The 21131-nt window shown below is 38.2% G+C and overlaps 1 protein-coding gene across 3 annotated transcripts; it reads left to right on the top strand.

Annotated features, from left to right (window-relative positions):
• Positions 1 to 33: 33 nt before the first annotated feature.
• wdr25 (WD repeat domain 25) lies at positions 34 to 19898 on the top strand. 3 transcript variants are annotated; one of them, XM_042338020.1, is made up of 7 exons: positions 34 to 56; positions 1248 to 1960; positions 11102 to 11249; positions 15316 to 15446; positions 15877 to 16047; positions 17054 to 17194; positions 19486 to 19898. In XM_042338020.1, the coding sequence occupies exons 2-7, from the start codon at positions 1385 to 1387 to the stop codon at positions 19705 to 19707; spliced, it is 1389 nt and encodes a 462-aa protein (XP_042193954.1). In that variant the 5' UTR covers positions 34 to 56; positions 1248 to 1384; the 3' UTR covers positions 19708 to 19898. The 3 variants fall into 3 exon arrangements, with proteins under 3 accessions (XP_042193954.1, XP_007886527.2, XP_042193955.1); XM_007888336.2 differs by lacking the exon at positions 34 to 56 and having other exon boundaries at positions 796 to 1960; XM_042338021.1 differs by lacking the exons at positions 34 to 56; positions 17054 to 17194; positions 19486 to 19898 and adding an exon at positions 16159 to 16429 and having other exon boundaries at positions 796 to 1960.
• Positions 19899 to 21131: the final 1233 nt, after the last annotated feature.

The following is a 21131-nucleotide window of genomic DNA, read 5'->3' as shown; positions in this document are numbered from 1 at the left end:
GAGGGACGGACCCACATCCGGTTGTGCTTCTCCAACCGGAACTGAGGGGACAAGAGGTAACAACTCGAGGGAGTAATAGAGAGTAACCCGGAGAGTCATAGAGAGTAACCCAGAGAGTAATAGAGAGTAGCCCAGAGAGTCATAGAGAGTAACCCAGAGAGTAATAGAGAGTAACCCAGAGAGTAATAGAGAGTAGCCCAGAGAGTAATAGAGAGTAGCCCAGAGAGTCATAGAGAGTAACCTAGGGAGTAACCCAGAGAGTAATAGAGTAACCCAGAGAGTAATAGAGAGTAGCCCAGAGAGTAATAGAGAGTAACCCGGAGAGTCATAGAGAGTAACCCGGAGAGTAATAAAGAGTAGCCCAGAGAGTAATAGAGAGTAGCCCAGAGAGTAATAGAGAGTAACCTAGGGAGTAACCCAGAGAGTAATAGAGTAACCCAGAGAGTAATAGAGAGTAGCCCAGAGAGTAATAGAGAGTAGCCCAGAGAGTAATAGAGAGTAACCCAGAGAGTAATAGAGTAACCCAGAGAGTAATAGAGAGTAACCCAGAGAGTAATAGAGAGTAACCCAGTGAGTAATAGAGTAACCCAGAGAGTAATAGAGAGTAACCCAGAGAGTAACCCAGAGAGTAATAGAGAGTAACCCAGAGAGTAATAGAGAGTAACCCAGAGAGTAATAGAGAGTAACCCGGAGAGTAATAGAGAGTAGCCCAGAGAGTAATAGAGAGTAGCCCAGAGAGTAATAGAGAGTAACCCAGAGAGTAATAGAGAGTAACCTAGGGAGTAACCCAGAGAGTAATAGAGTAACCCAGAGAGTAATAGAGAGTAATAGAGAGTAACCTAAGGAGTAACCCAGAGTAATGGAAAGTAGACCAGAGAGTAATAGAGAGTAACCTAAAGAGTAATAGAGAGTAACCCGGAGAGTAATAGAGAGTAACCTAAGGAGTAACCCAGAGTAATGGAAAGTAGACCAGAGAGTAATAGAGAGTAACCTAAAGAGTAATAGAGAGTAACCCAGAGAACGTTAAGGAGCAAGTCAGGGAGTAACCCAACGTTTAGAGAATGGAATGAGCTGTGACAGAGTTTGTTGCCCTTCAGTAACAGCCATTCAGACTGTTGGTGGAGGGATGTCAATTCTATATTTCTGATGAAGCCTATGATTTGGGAACAACATCTGGTCTGTGATCATTATCAGCAGATGTATTACAAAGCATAACATGAATTCTCTGGTTGCCTATGAATCCTCAGGTTCAGATACAGAAAATGATGAATGTGGGGCTGACGGATGTCTTGAAAGAGAAGATGATCTTATTGTTAGCCCCAAACCCCATTTCCAGCAACTCGTGCCAAATGCTGGAAGGTTAAAATCTACCTGTGACTTGGCGATGGAAAGTTCATCACCAGGAGATTTGAGCACAGGTACTACAGAGGAAAACAAATGGAACGTTACACAGATAAACTTGAAGACAGCTCCCAAATCTCCAGAAACAACCTTGACTCTCCGAACGCGTCCTCATCAGGGACCTCATATTTCTTCTAAATGTGACCATCAAAATTTATTGGGTCAGATGCAGAAATATGACAAACGTCCTGCAAAGATGATCGCTTACGTTCAGAAAAGGTCATTTCAAGACTCTGGGGGTACCCCTGGAAATATTAGACCTTACATACCTAAAAGACTCAGGCAAGAGCAAGCGGTGTCTGGAACTGTAGATGACGCAGAAGCCTTAAACTCAGAGAAAAAATACACAGCTCCAGAAGATCAGCAGTCAAATGCGTTCAACAGAGTTTCAGACTTTATTAAGCCTTATCTGGAGAACCATTCCAAAACTTCGGAAATTCCAAAGCGCTGCTTGTTTCAGATGTGTGAGCACAGTGGACCAGTGAATAAAATAGAGTGGTGTCCAATCCAGCAACACAGTCACTTGCTTCTCTCTGCTTCCATGGACAAGTCCTTCAAGGTACTGTACCAACAAATACTTTTCCTCAAATGGAGCCACTTTGTTCAGCTTTATGTTGTGAGCAGTGGTATTAATTTTATTAATATATATAATAATAATCCTTGCATTTGATATAGCGCTTTTCACGTCTTTGAGACGTCTCAAAGCGCTTTACAGAATATGCTGTAAAGTGAATTGACTATATATTTGTGGGCAAAACGCGGCAGCCAATTACGCACAGCAGTGTCCCACAAACAGTCATGGATTGAGTGACTAAATTATTATTGTAATTTTTTTCTTGAGGGATTATTATTAATTATTATTATTAATATTATTATATATCAGCCAATATATCAATGATTAAAAATGCAAATTTGCTTGTTGATGTTCCATTGACTTATATTTGTTTTAATATGTCATGAAGACTTGAATATAATAAAAGCAACATGTTTCATTTTGAGCTATTATTGGAACATTATTTAAAAATGTGTTTGAAGGCTAGTGGATCAAATGGTGTATTTTATGTGCAATCTAATCTTTAAAATATGAATTCTGATACTGTTGTAAGGACAAACAAACCTTTACTCATATGCACAAGTCTTGCGTAGTCCTCTTTATGTCAATAATTTTAACGGTAACACAGGATTGAATGAATTAAAGCTGTCAATTTTCACAATCATTGCTGAGCCGTGTAATTGCTGACATGTAGTAATTGAAAGATCTCTTGCAAGTACAGACGAAAGACTTGCTACAAAGCCCATGGCCAGGGGTTCTCTGTGGTAAGCCACTAGGAAGTGCTATTTACTATTTTCACTGTATCCAATGTAGAGCAGTCTAATTTGCTTTCCATGGAAATACGGTATGTGTACTCGCCTAAAGGTGGCAGTAAGTTACCACAGACTGTAAATGTTATTCCTCTCACTGTTTCAAAGTTGCAACAAAGGGAACTGTCTGATTCGTTTGTGATCTCAATGATTGATTTCTTAAATCTATTCAATGCACCGTCAATTACATTGTTGGGGTAAATTTCCTCATGGAATTCTGCTTTGAGGACCTTGAGATCATCACAAGCATGGGGAGGGACAGCCTTGGAAGAGGAATCCCATTCTGGATTCCTATCAGAGCCATACTAGCTATAAGTCCATATTGAACATTTGAGCATTAAATTTACGTATTCAGTATTAGGATCGAATGACATCTTTCCTGGACTATCAGGTATCTGACAAGTGTAACGCCTCTCAGATGAATACAAAATAAACTCTTGAGTGATTAAATATTTCGTAAAAAAAATTAATAAATCCTACTTTCTTTTTGCTTGGTATTTGTTCTTTATTTTATTGTTCTGATTTGTTTGGCTTCACAACCATGCTAAACACCATTTTCTTCTTGGAAATTAAAGTGATTTTAACCAGGGTGTCCTTATGCACTAAAGTGCATTATTGGGACGTCTTCCCAACGTGAAAGGCACTATACAAATGTAATCTTGTTGTTGTTGTTATGCAGATCGCTGCCACTTTCTGACAGTTCCTATACATAAAACAGCCATGACAATCTTAATTGTGCTATCGGTGCTCTTTATTCACCCTTCAAATCGTTAAATATAACTATTTACCAATTTAACTAGTCCTTTGTCAACCACTAGAGCTTGAAATGTCATCATTTGAATACCAGCCTGGGTAATAACATTCTAATAAACTATCAGGTCAGTTTTCCAATTGCCATTTGATTTTTCAACCTAAACAATTAATCGTTAAAATAGAATGTGCATTTGTTTCAACCAATAATTGCTTTAACTTTTCTGTGTGGTTGGGCAGTTCCTAGGAGCTATCACTATACCAGAATTGGCTAAATATCAAAAACATTACTCATGGTGTAGATCAAGTTGCAGTAAAGTCACGGTTTACGATTACTTTATGTATTGTACATAGAGTGATATTTTGGCATGACCAATAAACCCGACAGCAACAAATAAATCTTTGTGCAAATTTTTCCGCTTCTCACCTGAATTAAGGGCTGAAAGTGATAAACTCTCCAAAGAACTTATACATAAACTTGACTGTATTGCGTTCTGCTATCAATTTGATTTGTGTTCAAGTTTGACTGGAGCTGTACTACTTACACTTTCAATAAAGTCTATCCAAGACTGTAATTGTTGTGTACAAATTGTGTAACAAATTTTCCCTGTCTCGTGTAAAGGAGGTATTCTTGATCGTGTACATATGGAATGACTCCAGTGACTCTATATTAATATATATATCTGGGTTTCTGAACTGGGCTGAAAACTGTTCAGAGAAGTGGGAAGGGAAAGGAATAAAAAGGATAATCAGCAGGGAAAAAAACAGCTTAACAAAATAATAAAGATCAGATTTTGAGGAGAAGCTGACATTTACTGTACTTTGCAAATCTTTGTGTTGAATAACTCCTGTGGGGACCCCTTCCAGCCCTCCGCACACTCGTCTTTTATTGGAGCCACTGTTCAATGCTCCAGTAAGCCAATTATTCCTTTACCGCAGAAGCTTTGAGTTTGAATCTGGATCTCGTTTGAATTTCACACACCACTCTCAGCTGTTCCTGAGGGAAGCTTGTGAGCTTTGAACTGAGGAGGGAGCCTTTTTTGCTCCTTGCTGATTGACTTGACGTTCACGTGATGTTCTTGGAGTCTATATGTTAGACCATGCACAAGCTTCTATTTATTGAAGGTTGGCCACACCTTTAGAACTGCGTTGATTTGAAATCAAGCAGCTTTGTATGACTAGTGATAAATCAGTATAAATGAAACAGATGTCGGATGCAAACCAAGCTCTAATTTCAGTTTTCATCAAACAGAACTTTGGAGCTATAGCTGATAATTTATGCCTGTTGTGACATTTGCGATTCAAAGTATTTCAAGACTATGTCATCCACCAAATGCTTACACCAGCCTGACGCTGATTATTTCTTCAGAACATCTTCATCAGTTCTGATTGTTCCTGGACTCAAAAGCTCTCAAACATCTTTAATGTGTCGATGCGAGACTGCAGCACTCCACCAGATGAGCCAAACTGATGCACTATTTGACCTGTGCTGACAGTGTTTGCTTTGTGATTTCCACAGTCTGATTTGATATGAAGTTTCATTTCATTTGCGTTGTAATTTTCTGTTTTCCAGACATTGCATTGTTTTAAATACAATATTAGTGGAGTTGTTTATGGCATTTACAGAAGCAACGAGTGCTACAATGAGGCTGCTCAGTACAGTAGTCTTACACACTTCTGCTGTGTTTATGCATGCATTGGAGTATTAACACCAAAATCGGATGTTTTGGTTGAGTAAGATAATATCCTCTATAATAACCAAATTCCCATTACAATCATAGGTCCAAGAAGGCAATGATAATAATAATAAACCTTGCACTTAATAGAGCGCCTTATCGCATCTTCGTAATGTCTCAAAGTGTTTCACAGAATAGACTGTAAAGTGAATTGACTATATTTTGTGGGCGAAACATGGCAGGATGAGAATTGAGCAATAATTCGGATAATGTTCATCCAAACAGTATTGTTAGACTCCAAACTTGTCTTAAATCATTGAGAATAAGTGCTGCAGTGTTCTCATACCATGGTTTGAATCCAGCTCAGAATGACTGAATGTAAAGTTCCTCCCTAAAGTGGCACACTGTTAAAGTATCTTGTTTGCTGCCCAGTTTATAATTGATTGTTTTACTGTGTTCCAGTTTGTCCTTTTTAAATTGATTTTTAATTATATTATATTTATTTTAATTATATAAATTCTCCATGTGAGAGTCCGGGCTGCAGAGTTTATAGGTTAGTGCAGATTTAGTTTTCTTAGTCTGCCTTCATAGAAAATGGTTGAAAACCTGGAATCCTTTTAGTTGCCCTTCTCTAATCTTTTCCATTGCCTCCATAATCCGTTCATTCAGTATGATGACCGCTGTCTCACTATCACAGATTTAGACATTTAGTCATTGCGTTGTAAGAGGCATGAAGGTCAATTGCACTGAGAGTATGCAATCTGAAGAAAGTTGAACAATCAGCCAAAGAGTGAAAAATGTTACATGATAAGTGGACGTCATCATTGATAAGGAGCAAAATGAGAAGAAGAATAGAGGCGCCAGGGAAACGCTAAGTTGATTAAAAAAATGACATTTATTTGGAATCAATCTTTCAATTTCAATGCCAATTTGCCCCACTTTATATTTTCCAATATTAATAGAATCATGTCTGTAAATGATTATTAATTTGCCATAAATTTCACTTGACTCATATCCTTTCTTCTGAACGTACTATTTTCTCCACACTTCAGTGATATCATCTGCAAACTTGTACATTCAATTTAATACCTTCAGCTGTAGACTGGATTTTCTACCGAACAGCGTGTATTAACAGAACTCCGCCACCCTCACACTCGCGCACTAAACTTAAAATATATTGCTGTATAAATGCAAGTTGTTATTGTTATTTGTGGTGGTGGTTTAGAACTTGTGGCGATTGATTTAATTTGGGAAAAAGTATTAAAATTGATTGTTTTAAACTGCAATAGGTTCTTGACTATTTTTCTTAAACTTATCTATTTCTTTCATGAAGTCTCCGTGTTAGTTACAAATATGCCAAATATATATACAATCTTTTGACCTATCAAATAATAATAGTGTGAATAAAGTTTAGAAATGTAATATGAAAAAGCAAAAAATATTAACTTTGATGTCTAACAATAAAAGTGGTTGAAATTCTTGAAATTTTAAGAAACAGTATCATCAATAATTCAAAATAATGCAGATTCTAAAACTTTTTTTCAAAACAAAAATGAGAATTGTTGCTCTCCTGGTGACAACTATAGCAGAACTAAGCCATTTTGTCTCATTTTGAATCATTTTAGGTTCAACAATATGTGCAGCGAGTTAATCTCAGTTCAGGACAGTAGTAGGGATATTGCAATTGGTTTCAAGGCCCTCGGCCAGGGAGAGAAAATCAATGAGGGTTACTGGGTGAAAGCACGTATGTGGACATTGGATGAGAACAGAACTGATCTTGGCTTTGATGCCTTTATGGTTAAATAGCCTCCAAACATATCCCATCTAGTCTCCCTTGATGCAGGAGGTTGGAACCATATTCCAGCATGAGTCAGAACCCTCAAGAAAGTAGAGGTAAAATCTATTTTTTGTTTCAAGTCATAGAGCCAAATGTCTAAATATATATTTAAAAAAGTACAGGCAATAGTGTTTGAAACTGTGTATCCTTGGAATCAATAAATCACAGGACAAAATGATTTGCAGCCTCAGAGAATCAAGAAGTTCAGAGGAGGGGGAAAAAGTCATCAGTGACCTGGGGAAAGGCCTGGGAGGCACTTTACCAGACTTGATTATTACTTTAGTGAGGTCATTTGAACACAAGCCTATCTCTCATTTTGATGATAGAAACAGCATGTCTGTATAATAAAGAAAGTAACTCGCTCTGGGATTTCCAGAGCAATGGCGAAGGGTTGCAGATAGATTTTGTTATTTCTGAGGTAGAGAGGCTAATGAAATCCCAAGAAAGGTTTACAGCAGATACATACTGATTTTAGTAATAGCAGCTGTCATGTGTGTAGTTCAAAGGCAATATGACTAATGTTCTCCTTCTATTGGGAGTTCTTTATAAAGAAATTAAAGGATTTTTAAAGCACATGACATTCAGTATTAAAAGAGGCATCTTTTTGTGTACCTCGTTTAGGATATAAGTTCACCAGCAAAAATATGCTTTGCATCTATAATGCATTTTTATTACACACCATTTCTCCAATTCTTTATTTTCCCTTTGCAAAGCCATTGCTGAATATTAAGTAATTCGCTTACCACAAAAAATTATATTTGATCAATTGTATCTGCAGTTTAAACCTTTAGAGGAGGTGCATTTCTCTACCTAATGCATGGTAGGAAATGTGGCCAAAGCCACATTATAGATGATTATATGGTATGTGACACATGTCTCACAAGTGGGCTAACACTAACTGATTAGTGACAGCACCACTAGTGGAGTATAAATTACATCCCATGAAGTGAATAACTGATTTTATCCGGGGGATTGGGCCAGAACTTGCTTCACCTTTTGAGTAGTACCATAGGATATTTAACATCCACCTAAACAGGCAGATGGATCCTCGTTTTAATGTCTCAAACACAGAACGACCCCTCCGAAAGCAGCACACTCACTGCACTGGAATGTCAACCCTTGTGAACTATGTGTGTTCAAAGTCCCACCACACTCAGCCTTCTGATTCGGAGGCAAGAGTGCTCCCACTGAGCCAGCTAAGAGCTACCAACTGAGTGAAAAAAANTATTTGGCAATTATCTCTTCTCAGTTCGTGAGGAGATTAAGTCATGTACTTGCACAATCCTTTGGTATGAGCATCTGCATAAACTGGGCTAGTAAGTTCAATGCACCATATTTTACTCTTTTTTTACATTTGGTCTTAACAGCATTTTTCCATATCGCTGACTCATAATATTCAGTGTTTAAAAAGTAAATTACATTATACTGCAGTGCAATTACATGTGATAACAGGTGGCTGTAAATGTGGAGAAATACAATCTTGGGATTCAAAGAAAGGTTACAAAGCCCATCAGCTTTAGCTGCCACAGTTTGGCATCAATTCAACCTCTTCATTGCGTTAAGCTTTTTAACACTCTAATATACACTCAAACACATCCGCAATTATATTGTCTATATTCTGATGCATGTTCCGGAAAATTTGGATCTGCTTCTCTGCTTAGAACTCAATTAGAAATAATAACTGATAATCACAGTTGCAGATGCTTCCAGTTATAGAAATCTGTTAGATTGATTGATGCTCAGAGATAAATTGAATTTTTTATAGAATCCTGGCCGAAGCTAAATCAACCTGATTTAAAAGTGCACTTTTCATTGATCTTATACCATAATAGCAATAGCTTCTGCTGCTAAAGAGGGTCCTCAGCATGAAGTAAATCCCACTAGTGTTCATTACACACCAAAGTCAGAGTAGATAACAACAACAAACTGTATTTATATAGAGCTTTCACATCAGGAGGAGGTCATTGGACAGTAGAGGATTTGCACCCAAACTGGGAATCGTTGGCGAGGTGAAGATATTCCTGGATAGAGTTCTGCAGAGTGGGGGCAGATAGTCTGCAACCGACTACCAATGGTGGGCCAGGCAAGGTTGGAACGTGAAGCAGGCCATTGCCTGTGGATCAGAGGGAGTAGGTAGGTTGGTAGACTTTAAGGTTACAGAAGTAATTAGGAGCCAATGTAACAGTTGGCACAGTGCAGACTTGTGTTGCATTTAGGAATATTTTCAGTTAGTATGCATAAATATCGAAAGATTCTCTGCAGTGGTTAATGCAAGTATTTGTACGTCGCGCTCCCAGTGGCAATTCAGGAAAGACCAAATTGCTGATCTGTTTGGAAAATATATTTGCACAGAATCCATATTTGTGGCGCCAATGGACGTGAGATGCAAATATACTATCGCTTCTGTACTCTCCATTTCCAAGGCACAAAGCAAACACAATTTCGAGATAGAATTACTTTCTTTTTTTCATTAACATTCATGAAATTGTAACAGCGCCCCTCAAATATTTGCAGATCTATCTGGGTCACTATATTGCTTCAGGGATTCCTTTACTCCTACATTTAATAGGTAATATAGATATAGCTACTGTGTTACCCAAGGGTTTATTCTGGTGTTATTTACGTGGGTGGATTATGAAGGTGTCCTTATTTCACATCATCTTTACTTTAAAAGTGCCACCCACTCATTAAACAACCTCATGCAGCAAGAATTCTCCAGTAATTGTATTTGCTGACTGCGACTGATACTGCTGTTTGCCATGATTATTAATAAGCTTTTGGATTTCAAAGACGAACAACAATACTGTATATTAATTCAACTTCAAATTGAAACTAAGAAGTGTATTTCTGCTTTGGTTACCGATCTGCTGCTTAATTAAGCAACCAGAAAGCGTTAGATCTTCAATAAACATTCACTTGAAGCTTTATTCTCTGCATTATGTAAAGGTAGTATCTTTAAAGAGATTTGTTTGATGTCCATCAAACTGATCACTAATGTGAGTCTGTCTAAGTGCAGCCAGTTAAGTAATAGGTTCTGCCACAATTTGATGTGGTTTTTCACATCAAATCAATGCAGAAGCTGCAATATGCCTTTAAAGTTACAATCTGGGTATGATTAGTACTTTGGCAAGAGAAATGAATCCACCTTACGGGTGGTCTCAATCTATTTAGGCGTAACACCAGTAGAAGTGTCACTGGGGAAAAGCCTTCATAGTCAACAGGCGAGTCAACAGTCAACAGGAAACTTGTGACAAGAGCTGGTCATATATGTATGCATGCAATTCTCTTTCATCCGAGGGCAGAGGTGTTATCGGATCATGAAAAAGCTGATCCGTTGTTCTCTACTTGTGAATCTTCAATCTATATACCTTAACAAATTGGCATAGGTAAGCAAAGTCTTCCTGAGGCTTCACTGGCCCAGAGTAAATTACACCTGGCAAAATGCATATCCACAGTAATTAAAGGAAATCTTGAACATGTCACCTTTTTTCCTAACTGGACATGTACTATGTTGTGTAGTTACCAATTTTATTCTAAGTCTAAAAATGGAGCTGGAATTCACCACTGATAAATGAGAGTTTGGAAGCAAAGGTGTTTAATTTCTCAGAAGCCTTTACTGAAGAGGAGCTGATTTTGTGCTTAATAAGATCAAGCTAAAATTGGTTATAATTAACAATACTCTTCTAATCAAGTCTTTTAAGCACATTCAATGACTTCAGTAAGGTGTCAGTAGCCGAAAGCAATGTATGGAATGTGTGAGATGTGTCTGAGACATTTGCCACTGAGCAGTAATTCCCTATCATTTCCAACCGGTGATTGGTTTTGAGGTGCTGGTTTTGGTGAACCCGGAATTAATTCATTTTTTAAATTATTTTTATATCCCAAACCAAATAAAATGAGAAACAAGATTTTTAAAAATAATTTGGGGGTGTTTGGTGGGGGTGGCAGGTATTATATTATTATTATTATTATTATTATGATTGTCTGGACCATTTCTTCTATTTTGTTTGGATTTTTTCCGAATCAAAGTTTTTTTTTAACCGCTGACCTTTTCTATTGTTTGTCCTTCATAAAGGTATGGGATGCTATTGATACGAGCAGGTGCTTGAAGACATACTTTTGCCACAGAGGGGCAGTTCGTGACGCTCAATGGTCTTTGTGTGGACGGCAGATCCTCAGTGGTGGATTTGATTCAATGCTTCATTTGACTGATATTGAAACAGGTAAGAAGTGATTTTTTTTTGTTTGCCAGTCATTATCTTTTTAATTCAAGAGCCGAATAGCTTGAATGTGATTAAATGTCCTGGTGAAATTCCATTAGTTGTGCTTATCCCCGACGCATTTTCCTTTCTTCTATGAGCTCCTTACAGTTTGAATTTCAGGTTCGCTTCTGAACATTGAAACACTGGGAATGTTTGAGAATTACAGTTTGAAAACAAAACTACCTGCAGGTTGCACCAGTGTTATGTGGCTTCTCAGCTTCCGGTGGGAAAGATTTAATTTATTCTATTGCTACAATCTCTATCCTTTTATTCCAGTCCAGCCTACAACCCACAGGGTATCTATCTGTAGACGTGGATCCTAGAGAGGTGCAGTGCTCTTGTTCACATCGAATTACATTGCTAATTAGAATATTATGAGCCTGAATAGCTGATGGCTTGGTTATTAAAGACTGAACCTTGAGGCTATATTGCAAGATGTTATGTAATAGATACAGAATAATTGATGTGCTGGAGGGTACTGATAAAGTCTCATACCATCTTCTCACAATGTGAACTGTTCATGAATGTCATTAATGCAGAAAGATTGAGTTATACTCATAGCATCCTACACAGCATCAGGTCTTCCATGCAATATGATTTTTCTATGAAACAATTTTTGCTTAGCAATTTGTGCGGTATTGTACGAGCAGAGGTGGGAGCTCAGCTGGTTCAGTGAGTGCTGCACTCTCCAAATGGAGGTGTACAATTTTTTTTAAAACATACTCAGTCTGAGTATGTTCTGTTTGTCTGGACTGGACTGAATACTCAGTCAGTTGATTCTGGCTGACTGATACCCCCAGTTGATCCAGACTGATTGATAGCAAGCTTTGTGTGAAAGTTTGTTTTGAAAGAATTGCCTCTCAAGAGCTTGTACTGAGTGAGTCTGTAGCTATGCCCACCTTAGTGCACAGCTATGCAAAATGAAGAAAGTCCTCCATTAACCAGGAGAGTTTTTGATGTGCCTCCAGAATTACTCTGAGTTACTCTAGGCAGAACTGCTATAGATTTACCATTAAGGTATGAAATAGCTGATGTGATGGCAGAAAGTAAACAGCTGGTGTGCTTTAAAGCAGTCTGCGTCTGCCTTTAATGCACCCTTTCAGAGTGGAGCCAGAATTGATTTGCACTCACTGGTTATTGTTGCAGAGATAGGAATTGATTTGCCACTGAAAGCAAGGGACAAGTGTGATTCGCTTTGGGTTCCTACCACTTCACTCCAATTTGATGTGCCTTTAAATCTGATCGATTGATGATTTATTTGACGAATCTAAAGGTAATGCATATGATCAATACTGACATTGCAACAATGATTACCTTGGAGAGGGCTCCAAAGAGAACAAAGCAGCAGGTACTATATAATGGGAAGCATTCTAATCAAGGCAGACTTCCACCAACCATGAAAAATTATCCTTCTCATTTTCGTACCTGCTGCGTCTGATGCCTATAGCTCTCTAATTGTGGTTTGTAGACCTCTGTCTTAGCTTGGATGTGAAAGATGTTTGTAATGTAGAATCCGAATGCCTCCTGATTTGTTTTTCTTAACTAATTTCTGGAAGTAGTTAATGCAAAATTTAAAAGCTTCTTTGCATATTTATAGCATATTTATACATTTCTTCTAAACAACATTAGAAGAAAATGTGTGTTTGCTAGTTAATAAATCAATTCACTTCAAAATAATTGCACTCCATTTTATGAATAACACTATTATTATTGTTTCAAGAAATCCACCACTGCATTGTACAAGATGATTTGTAAAAACCCTTTTTCACAACCTGTAGTAATCGAGTGTTTTACAATTGCTTGACAGGAAATCAGTAGACAGAATTGTATTTGCCATGATGAATTTATTATGTAGGTTATTTCCCGAGAGGAAACTATTAGTTTCATCGTAAGGAAGAACATCATCTGGTGGGTTATGTTTCTAGCACTTGAAGGAACTTGCAAGAAAGACCTAATTGGAGAAGAGTCATAATTAAGCACCACAAATGTAGGAAATGGTGATCAGCGCTGAGCAGAACTGGGACAGTGGAGAATAGTTTCATTTTGCTGAACGTGGTGAAATTAGAAGGAAAATAAGTTCCTTTATTTAAAAAAAATTGAATTCATTCATTTACATCACAGATGTTACACGTTCGGAGGAGGAATCAAATGTTTTGTTTGTTTGTCCAGCAGATATTTATGTTTCAGCTCCCCTGTCATAGTCAGTGCAAGGACCACCAGCAACTTTGTAAGATAAATGGGATAAAATAATGTCTGGTTAACCTCATTAGTGGCAACAACATTTTCATTAAAAATTAATGATTTGCATTCTGTAAATATATTCACAATGTGCATCTTGGCCAAGATAATTTCTCTTATGCGCTATAGAAGTAATATTCGGATATTCCTGAAATTAAAAAGAATTAACGGCACTAATGTTGGCAATAACTTCAAGCCAATTCTGCTACTTTAATTTGAGTCATTTGATAGTTCGTCAATTTTCTTACCTGGTGGCTAATTCTTATTGGGTATGGCTCTGTTGGCTTTGGTAGGTCTGTACTCTGTTGCTCAAATGTCTATTCTTCATGTTGAGCCCAGATAGCAAGTCAGCAGACTATGGAGATGATCACATGTGAATTTAATGATGTCTTTACTCAATGTTCAAGTGTTCACACACATACACATAGTTTCCAGAAAATGTCCCTAGTGAGGGAGCAGGCGGAAGAGCAGTTGCACAAATACCTGAACCAAGTCAGCACAGATTGTGATCTGAGGTCTTGTATCTAGAAAACACGAAGGTGCAAAGCCATCATAGTTACTATAGTGCAATGAAGGCAATGCACTATTTAGTTTCTGGTCTGTTGCCACAATATCCCTAACATGGGTCTACATCCTGTGACTAGACTCAGATGGCAATTTAATCAGGCCAACCATTGCCTCTGAGTGTGGTGTTCACTCCATGTTTTTCTCTTCAAGGGGTGACTAAACTTTCAGATCATCTGTACAGATCACTGAAGAGGTTTGTCTACTGTATGGCTGTGAACCTTTCCTCGAGACTGAAAATTGCAGCTCACACCTTGGAAATGGCTACCTACTCTCTGTTGAACCAGTCTTTGTTTCTTGTAGATCATTCTGTTAGCATCAGAGTAGAGATTAATATTATTCACCTCCAGCCAAGACCTATTCTGTTTATTAAACTTTAAATGTCACATTGGAAGTAAATTAATTTTTCTCATTTTAATTAACTTTTTCCATTTATTTTAATGGGGCCTACCGTAAGAGCAGTGAGCTTTTTCAATGCTCCTCATTAGATTACTCACGCTGCTTCTCTCCAAAGGCATTCGGCCACCAACTGCAATCTTAGCAAGATTTTCAAGATAGCGGCTCCGAAGTATAATAATTAGATCATTGTGGCAGAGATTGTTCCCATTATCATCTCATTTACAATGTGCTCAAAGTGTGCTTGGTAAAATTGAGGTTTTAATCCCACTGTGTTATACTACCCGTCCCATACATGCAATTTTGTGAATGCACTGTGCATAGTGCCTGCTAAATATATGCTGTGGGGAGGTTCTTTTCTAATTGAGGGGAGACTATGGTTCTCAGTCCATCTGTTCAAAATAGTAAAGAGTTTTGCACATTTGGTGGCCTCTAACATTTGGTGGTCCAACCTTTTGGCTGCTGAGGGCCGGATGCCCTACTTGAGAAATTTCCACAGGTCGAATAAGCAATATTTTTGGGTTTCCCTTCCAGAAACATAACATTTACAGGTAACGGAGGGAGCAAGTGGGCTCGATGAAACAGAGAGAGGCGGGCCGGTTGCAGCTGCTGGTTGGACCACCCTGGAATATCATGCCTTCTGGTGCATTTATTAAACGGCCTGTTGAGGAAGCCACAAACCCATTTAAAATTAATCTTTTCTTTAACCTAAACATTTAATTTTGTGATCAGTATATTTTCAAAATGATGAAAGTGGGACATTGGACAACAAACCGTCTTTAAAAAAAAGTCCTTACTTTGTAGTAAAGCTTTATTTCTACCAACACAGGAAAACAAATTGTCAGTCTTCGTAATGAATGTCAAATCACCTGCCTGGCATTCAATCCTGTGAACCAAAGCATCTTTCTGTCTGGAGGATTCAGCTCAACTGTGAAAGCATGGGATACAAGAAATTGCAAGGTAGAGGAACACATTATGACTTGCACAATTTCATCCAAAGTAACTTGGCAACAGCTAAGACAGTCACATCCACAGGTCAGGACGCACATCCCTGAGAGCTTTGTGTGTACACATAACCTTAAAATTAGAATTATAGCAAGTAGAATTGAGGTCAGGAAGCATTTCTCACACCGAGGGTTGTTAAAATATAGGAATGCTCTGCCCCAGATAACTGAAGAGGCAGAATTGATAGGATTTCATAGAGAGATAGACAGATAACTTGGGTAGCAGAGGTATTAAGAGGTATGGAGAAAAGTTAGGGCATTATGATTAAAAGATCTACCAAAATCAAATAAACTGTGAAACAGGTTTGATGTGCTGAATAACCCCTCTTCCTGTTCCTGGTTCTGCTGTTGTTTGCAGTTAATCTTTATTAACCCTTTTATTCCAGGTAGTAAGTGAATACAGTGCTGGAATACAGCAAACACTTGACATCCTTTTCCTTCCGGGCGGAAAAGAATTTCTTACCAGCACAGATGCAGCCAGCAGAGACTCAGCGGACCGAACCGTTATTGCTTGGGATTTCCAGACATCTGCAAAAATCTCCAATCAGATTTTTCACGTAAGGTCAACAGGGTTCCTATTTCTTTCTTCATCAAAGTTATCCCATACAGTGCAATCTTTTGGTGCCCATTGACCCGAGCAATTTTATTTTATGTTGGACTACACACAGGATGCTGGAGTGCAGAAACATAACCAGCACTGAAGCTTCTCAGCCACTGCCGTTCATTCAACTAAATAATGAGAAGAAACGAGCTGGAGGTTGATCTCGCTCCTGTGGTATAATCCATGTAACACTGTTACAGTAAATTGTCAGTACATTACTTGTGATTCTGCCTGTAGCACTGGCAATGCTAACAATCCAGTTTTCAGCCACGCATGAATTAGTGTCAGAATATGTAAACAGGTCTTTACTAAATATAAATATTTGTACAGATTGTTAGCACATGACATTAAAAAAAATTTAACATTAAAGATCTATAGTAGAAATGTTTTCCAGAAAATTCATAAACAATTCAGATTCTGACAGCCACAAAGAAACCTCAAGGTTATTTACTGAGAAGAAAATTAATGGTGTCCTTTTTATTATCAGTATTAATCGTATGTTTTACTGGATTATAATAATAATCCTTGCATTTGCCATAGCACCTTTCGCATCGTGGGGACATCCCAAAACACGTCATGGGATTTTTTTGTGTATTTGTGGACAAACGGATTAGGCACAATGATTTAATTAAAAATCAGGATTCCTTTCCTCCCAAAAGCAAAACGATTGGAGGCTAGAGATTTACAGCTGTATTAAAGACATATGGTATGTTTAAGGGGGAGGCAGTAATTGCCCGTGTTGTCTTAGAATAAAGGACAAATCTACTATTTCTCTTTCTATTCTAAGGAAAACAGAACAGAAAGGGACTGACCATTATTTTTTAGCTAAAACACCCTGAGCCAACAGTTTCTACCTCCTATTGATTTGCAGTAATTGGCAATTTTATGGGGTTGTTTTAAATACTGTTAAATATTAAATAAGTGTAACATTGAAACTCATTCTCCATCCCATTCCCTCATAGGAAAGATACACCATCCCGTGTATGGCTGTCCATCCAAAAGAAGCTGTTTTTGTTGCGCAGACCAATGGCAGCTATATGGTGCTTTTTTCTACTCAGCGACCATACAGGATGAATAAAAGAAAACGATATGATGGGCATAAGGTACATTTTTACTTAATGGTTGTGTATTAAATCTGCAGCGCTCCGCGGTTTAAAGAATGTTTCCTGCAGCTTTCCATTTGACCAATCTGTGGATATTTTCTCACGTAGTGAAGTTGGGTTCAGCACCATGCCACGCAATCATAAACCATGTAACTTAACCTCCCATAACATAGACTCCAGGTAAAGCTGCCTAATCGACAAAGTTAATGTTCCATTTATTAAGATGCTGCCCTGAAACTGGCTGCTGGGTGTTAGGTACAATGGCAACCTCAGGACCACTCCCTCTGCTTCTCCAAGGGAGTACCTAGCCTTCACTCAACACTTCCCAAAGCAGTGCATGTGCCTGTGTGAGGATCACAATATAAACCCAAATCCTGCCACTCCATGGCACAGCATATTCAGTCTTTTCTACAGGCAGTAGATAATCCTTATTTTAATCATTGACACTCAAAGGAAAATAGCCCAGATAATAGCTGTGTATCAAAGCTCCTAACACCTCTTACATCCCTCCCCAAGAGGTTCCCATATCAAGTAATAATCCTGTAGCTGCATTCTGTGTTTCAAAACTCTGAGGTGATAATGTGATCTTAATTCTCATTAACTGTTAGATCCATTTTCATTTAATTCTTAGAGTCATAAATCCAGCTACTTCAGTGCTTCAGATAAGATCTCTTATTGTGATAAACATTAATCCTTTCATCAAAATTGAGATGTTGAAATGATAAATATTTACAGTATTAATGACCTCTGTAATCAGTTTAGCCTTTAAAACCTAATGTGCTGTAAAATCAAGTTTTGGGATCTCAAGCAGATCTAACCTTGATGTGTATATTGTCAACATTGATTTCACTCCTGGCCTCCCACATCAAGTATCCATCATACATCTGTTCTGACATGAGGTCAAATAGGCAGCAAAATCAACAGGAAACAATGTTATCCTTTTTTTCCTCTGCTGTTTGTGGTGAGGGGTGAGAATGTTCAATTTTTGTGTATGTTCGTCCTTTGAACAATAAAAAATTCAATTATTGGCATAATAGATTGGCAATTGTTCAATCCAGGCAGCAGGTGTTAATAATGTTAATTAGTTCTTGTCAGGCTCCACTGGCTCCTTGTTGCAGAACGGATTGATTTCAAGATCCTCGCTCTCATTTTCAAATCTCTTGACGCTCTGGCACCTCTGTACCTCTCGGATCTGTTCATATCCCATTCCTCTACTTGCCGCCTTCGCTCAGCTGCACGGGTCTGCTGTACGTCCCTCATACCATGAAAATGATGATATAATCGTGAAGCCTTGCTTGTCAGTTTCTTTAAATCACTAGAAAATACGGGTGCATTCCCACACGCTAAATCCAGTAGTCCCATAGACAAGGCATCCAGGGCAGGTTACTGATCCAAAACAATAATAGCATGAAATCAAAAACAGACCTGAAGCAATGTGGTATGCACTCAACATTTATCTCTAATTTTGTTAAAGGAATAGGACGGTTTGAGCCAAAAATGTTAAACGATGAAGCTGAAACAAGGCAATTTGATTTTATTCTGTGCAAATCCCCATTCTGCATGAGAACAACTGGTTTAGGAAGCAGTTCCACAGCAGAGTAATTTATCCATGTTTGATGGTCTGGGTCGTGAACCTCAGAGATTCAGTGCCTCACCTCTGCACAGCACTCAGCCAGCATTCATGCAAGAACTCGGCAACTCTGCTAGCTGAGGCCTCAGTGCTGGAGTGATGGAGAGCTTTGCTCTTCTGGGCTTTGCTCTTTCTTGTTTCTAAATAGTTGCTTAGATATGTTTAGATTTAACAAATTTTGTATGTTGCAGCATTCAGATGAAATGTAAAGATTTGCTACCCTCTTTAATATTTATATCACCACTCAGCGATGTGGTTAAATTCCACATGTCCCCGCCCTGCCCACCCCACCATTGGCTGTCGGGCCTTCAGTTTTCTGCCTCCACCCTCTGGAACTCCATCCCAGAGTCCCTCCACCCCACCTCGCCACCTCACTGTCTCTTTCAAGGCCTATCCAAGATCTTCCTCTTTGAACGTGCCTTCGGCCTCCCTCCTACTCCCAGCCACCCTTACCCTCCACTCCTCTTGATTCCAATCCCCAACTCGGGTGCAAACCCTTAACTGACCAGCGCCTTGAAATATCCTTCTGACATGAAAGGAGCTGTACAAATGTAGTTTGGTGGTGTTGGTATCCACCACAGCAACATATGAAGAAATCCATATATTTTATTTCTTGAATGATCACTGCTGAGGCTTCATGAACTTTCTCCCTATGTTACAGGTGGAAGGCTATGCAGTGGGCTGTGAATTTTCACCTGATGGGACCCTAATTGCTACAGGAAGTGCGGATGGGACAGTTTATTTTTACAACTACCTGAATTCAAAACTAATCCGTACTTTACCTGCCCATGGACAGGCCTGTGTTGATGTTTCCTTTCACCCCGTACACCCTTCTATTATTGCAACTTGTGACTGGAGTGGAGAAATCAAGGTTTGGGACTAATTCCTAACTCCACATATTGCGAATAAGAATTTAAGTCACAAGTAAGTATCACCAGTCATTATTCGGCCCCTTCATAGTACCTTATCTAAAAAAGGAATGCGTTGTTTCAAAGTAAATGTGCATCTCTTTTGAGAAAGTGTTTGATATTGTCCTCTTTCCTAAAATTTAATAAATCCAAATTTTCAGTCGAATGAGAGAATTTTTTAAAAAGTATTTTTATACCTTTTAATTTAGTTGGTCGATATTCTGAATGTAGTGTATGAGTGTTTGTGTTTAGTTGCAATTAGTTGTTTGAGTTCTGAAGTTTCTTCATAATATTTAGAATGTGCTGCACCGTAGTCAAGGATAATCCTTCCTTCCTTGCACTTGATAAAGCACTTTTCATGTCTTCTAGATGTCTCAAAGCGCTTCACAGAATATACTGTAAAGTGAACTGCCTGTACATTTTGTGGGCGAAACGCGTCAGATAATTACGCACAGCAGTGTCCCATAAACAGTTGTGGATTGAAGTGACCAAATTTTTTTTTTTTCGAGGTATTGTTTTCAGGCGTGTGGAGTAAGAGAATTTGCCCAAGGTTTTGCCCTGCTAGGAATTGAACCCGGGTCTCTTGCTTGTGAGGCGAGATTAGAAAATAAGATTACTTACTAATAATAATTAATAATCAATAATGGCCTAATAATATTAATTATGAGTGTATTCATGTCAATCCAAAACACATTTCAACCACATTTATCAAATTTCCAATTCATGTTCATAACTCTGTATGGGTCGAATACTCTTAGAATGGTGATGTGTCAGACACCCGGCTGACCGAGTTTTTTCATTCTAAAATAGTAAAAAATCAGACGTAGCTTAAATATACCTGTTATAATGAAAAAACTGAAATCACAATGTGAAGATAATCATCTAATATTTTAATTTGGCATACAGTGTAGTTTCTCCTTGGATTTGTCTGAAACCATTTACTTTCATTGCTCCCTGTACCTTGAACATCAATAAGCGAAGAGTGCAGTTGCATTGAGTTCCTATTCAATAAGTGGTATTGAGCAGTGTTCAAGAATAAAGGTTCTCAGAGAGTGAGAGAAACAGCAGAAAAACATCAATCAGGTTCTTATCAAAAAAACTTGAACCAAGGGGAAAAAAAGCAAAGAAAAGCAAAAAAAACACAGGAACACCACAGTGATCTGACAGGCTACATTCAGTATGACTTGAACAAGCTGGAACAACATACAAGTGTAGATACAATTAAGTTCACAAAGCATATATTCCTGGAAGCAATTTCCTGGCAAAGTATTGGATATCAATAGTAATTAATTTGCTTCCTATAGTTGAAAAGACCATGGACCTGACTTAACCTGTTGAGTATTACACATAACCAGGTTGGGCAATAGTCAACTCCCTTGATTTTGCTCTAGGACTTGTG

The sequence above is a fragment of the Callorhinchus milii genome, unplaced genomic scaffold (genome assembly GCF_018977255.1).
Source record: "Callorhinchus milii isolate IMCB2004 unplaced genomic scaffold, IMCB_Cmil_1.0 Scaffold9, whole genome shotgun sequence".
NCBI lineage: Eukaryota > Metazoa > Chordata > Chondrichthyes > Chimaeriformes > Callorhinchidae > Callorhinchus > Callorhinchus milii.
Note: the sequence above shows the minus strand (reverse complement) of the source record. Positions and strands in the feature narration are given on the sequence as shown.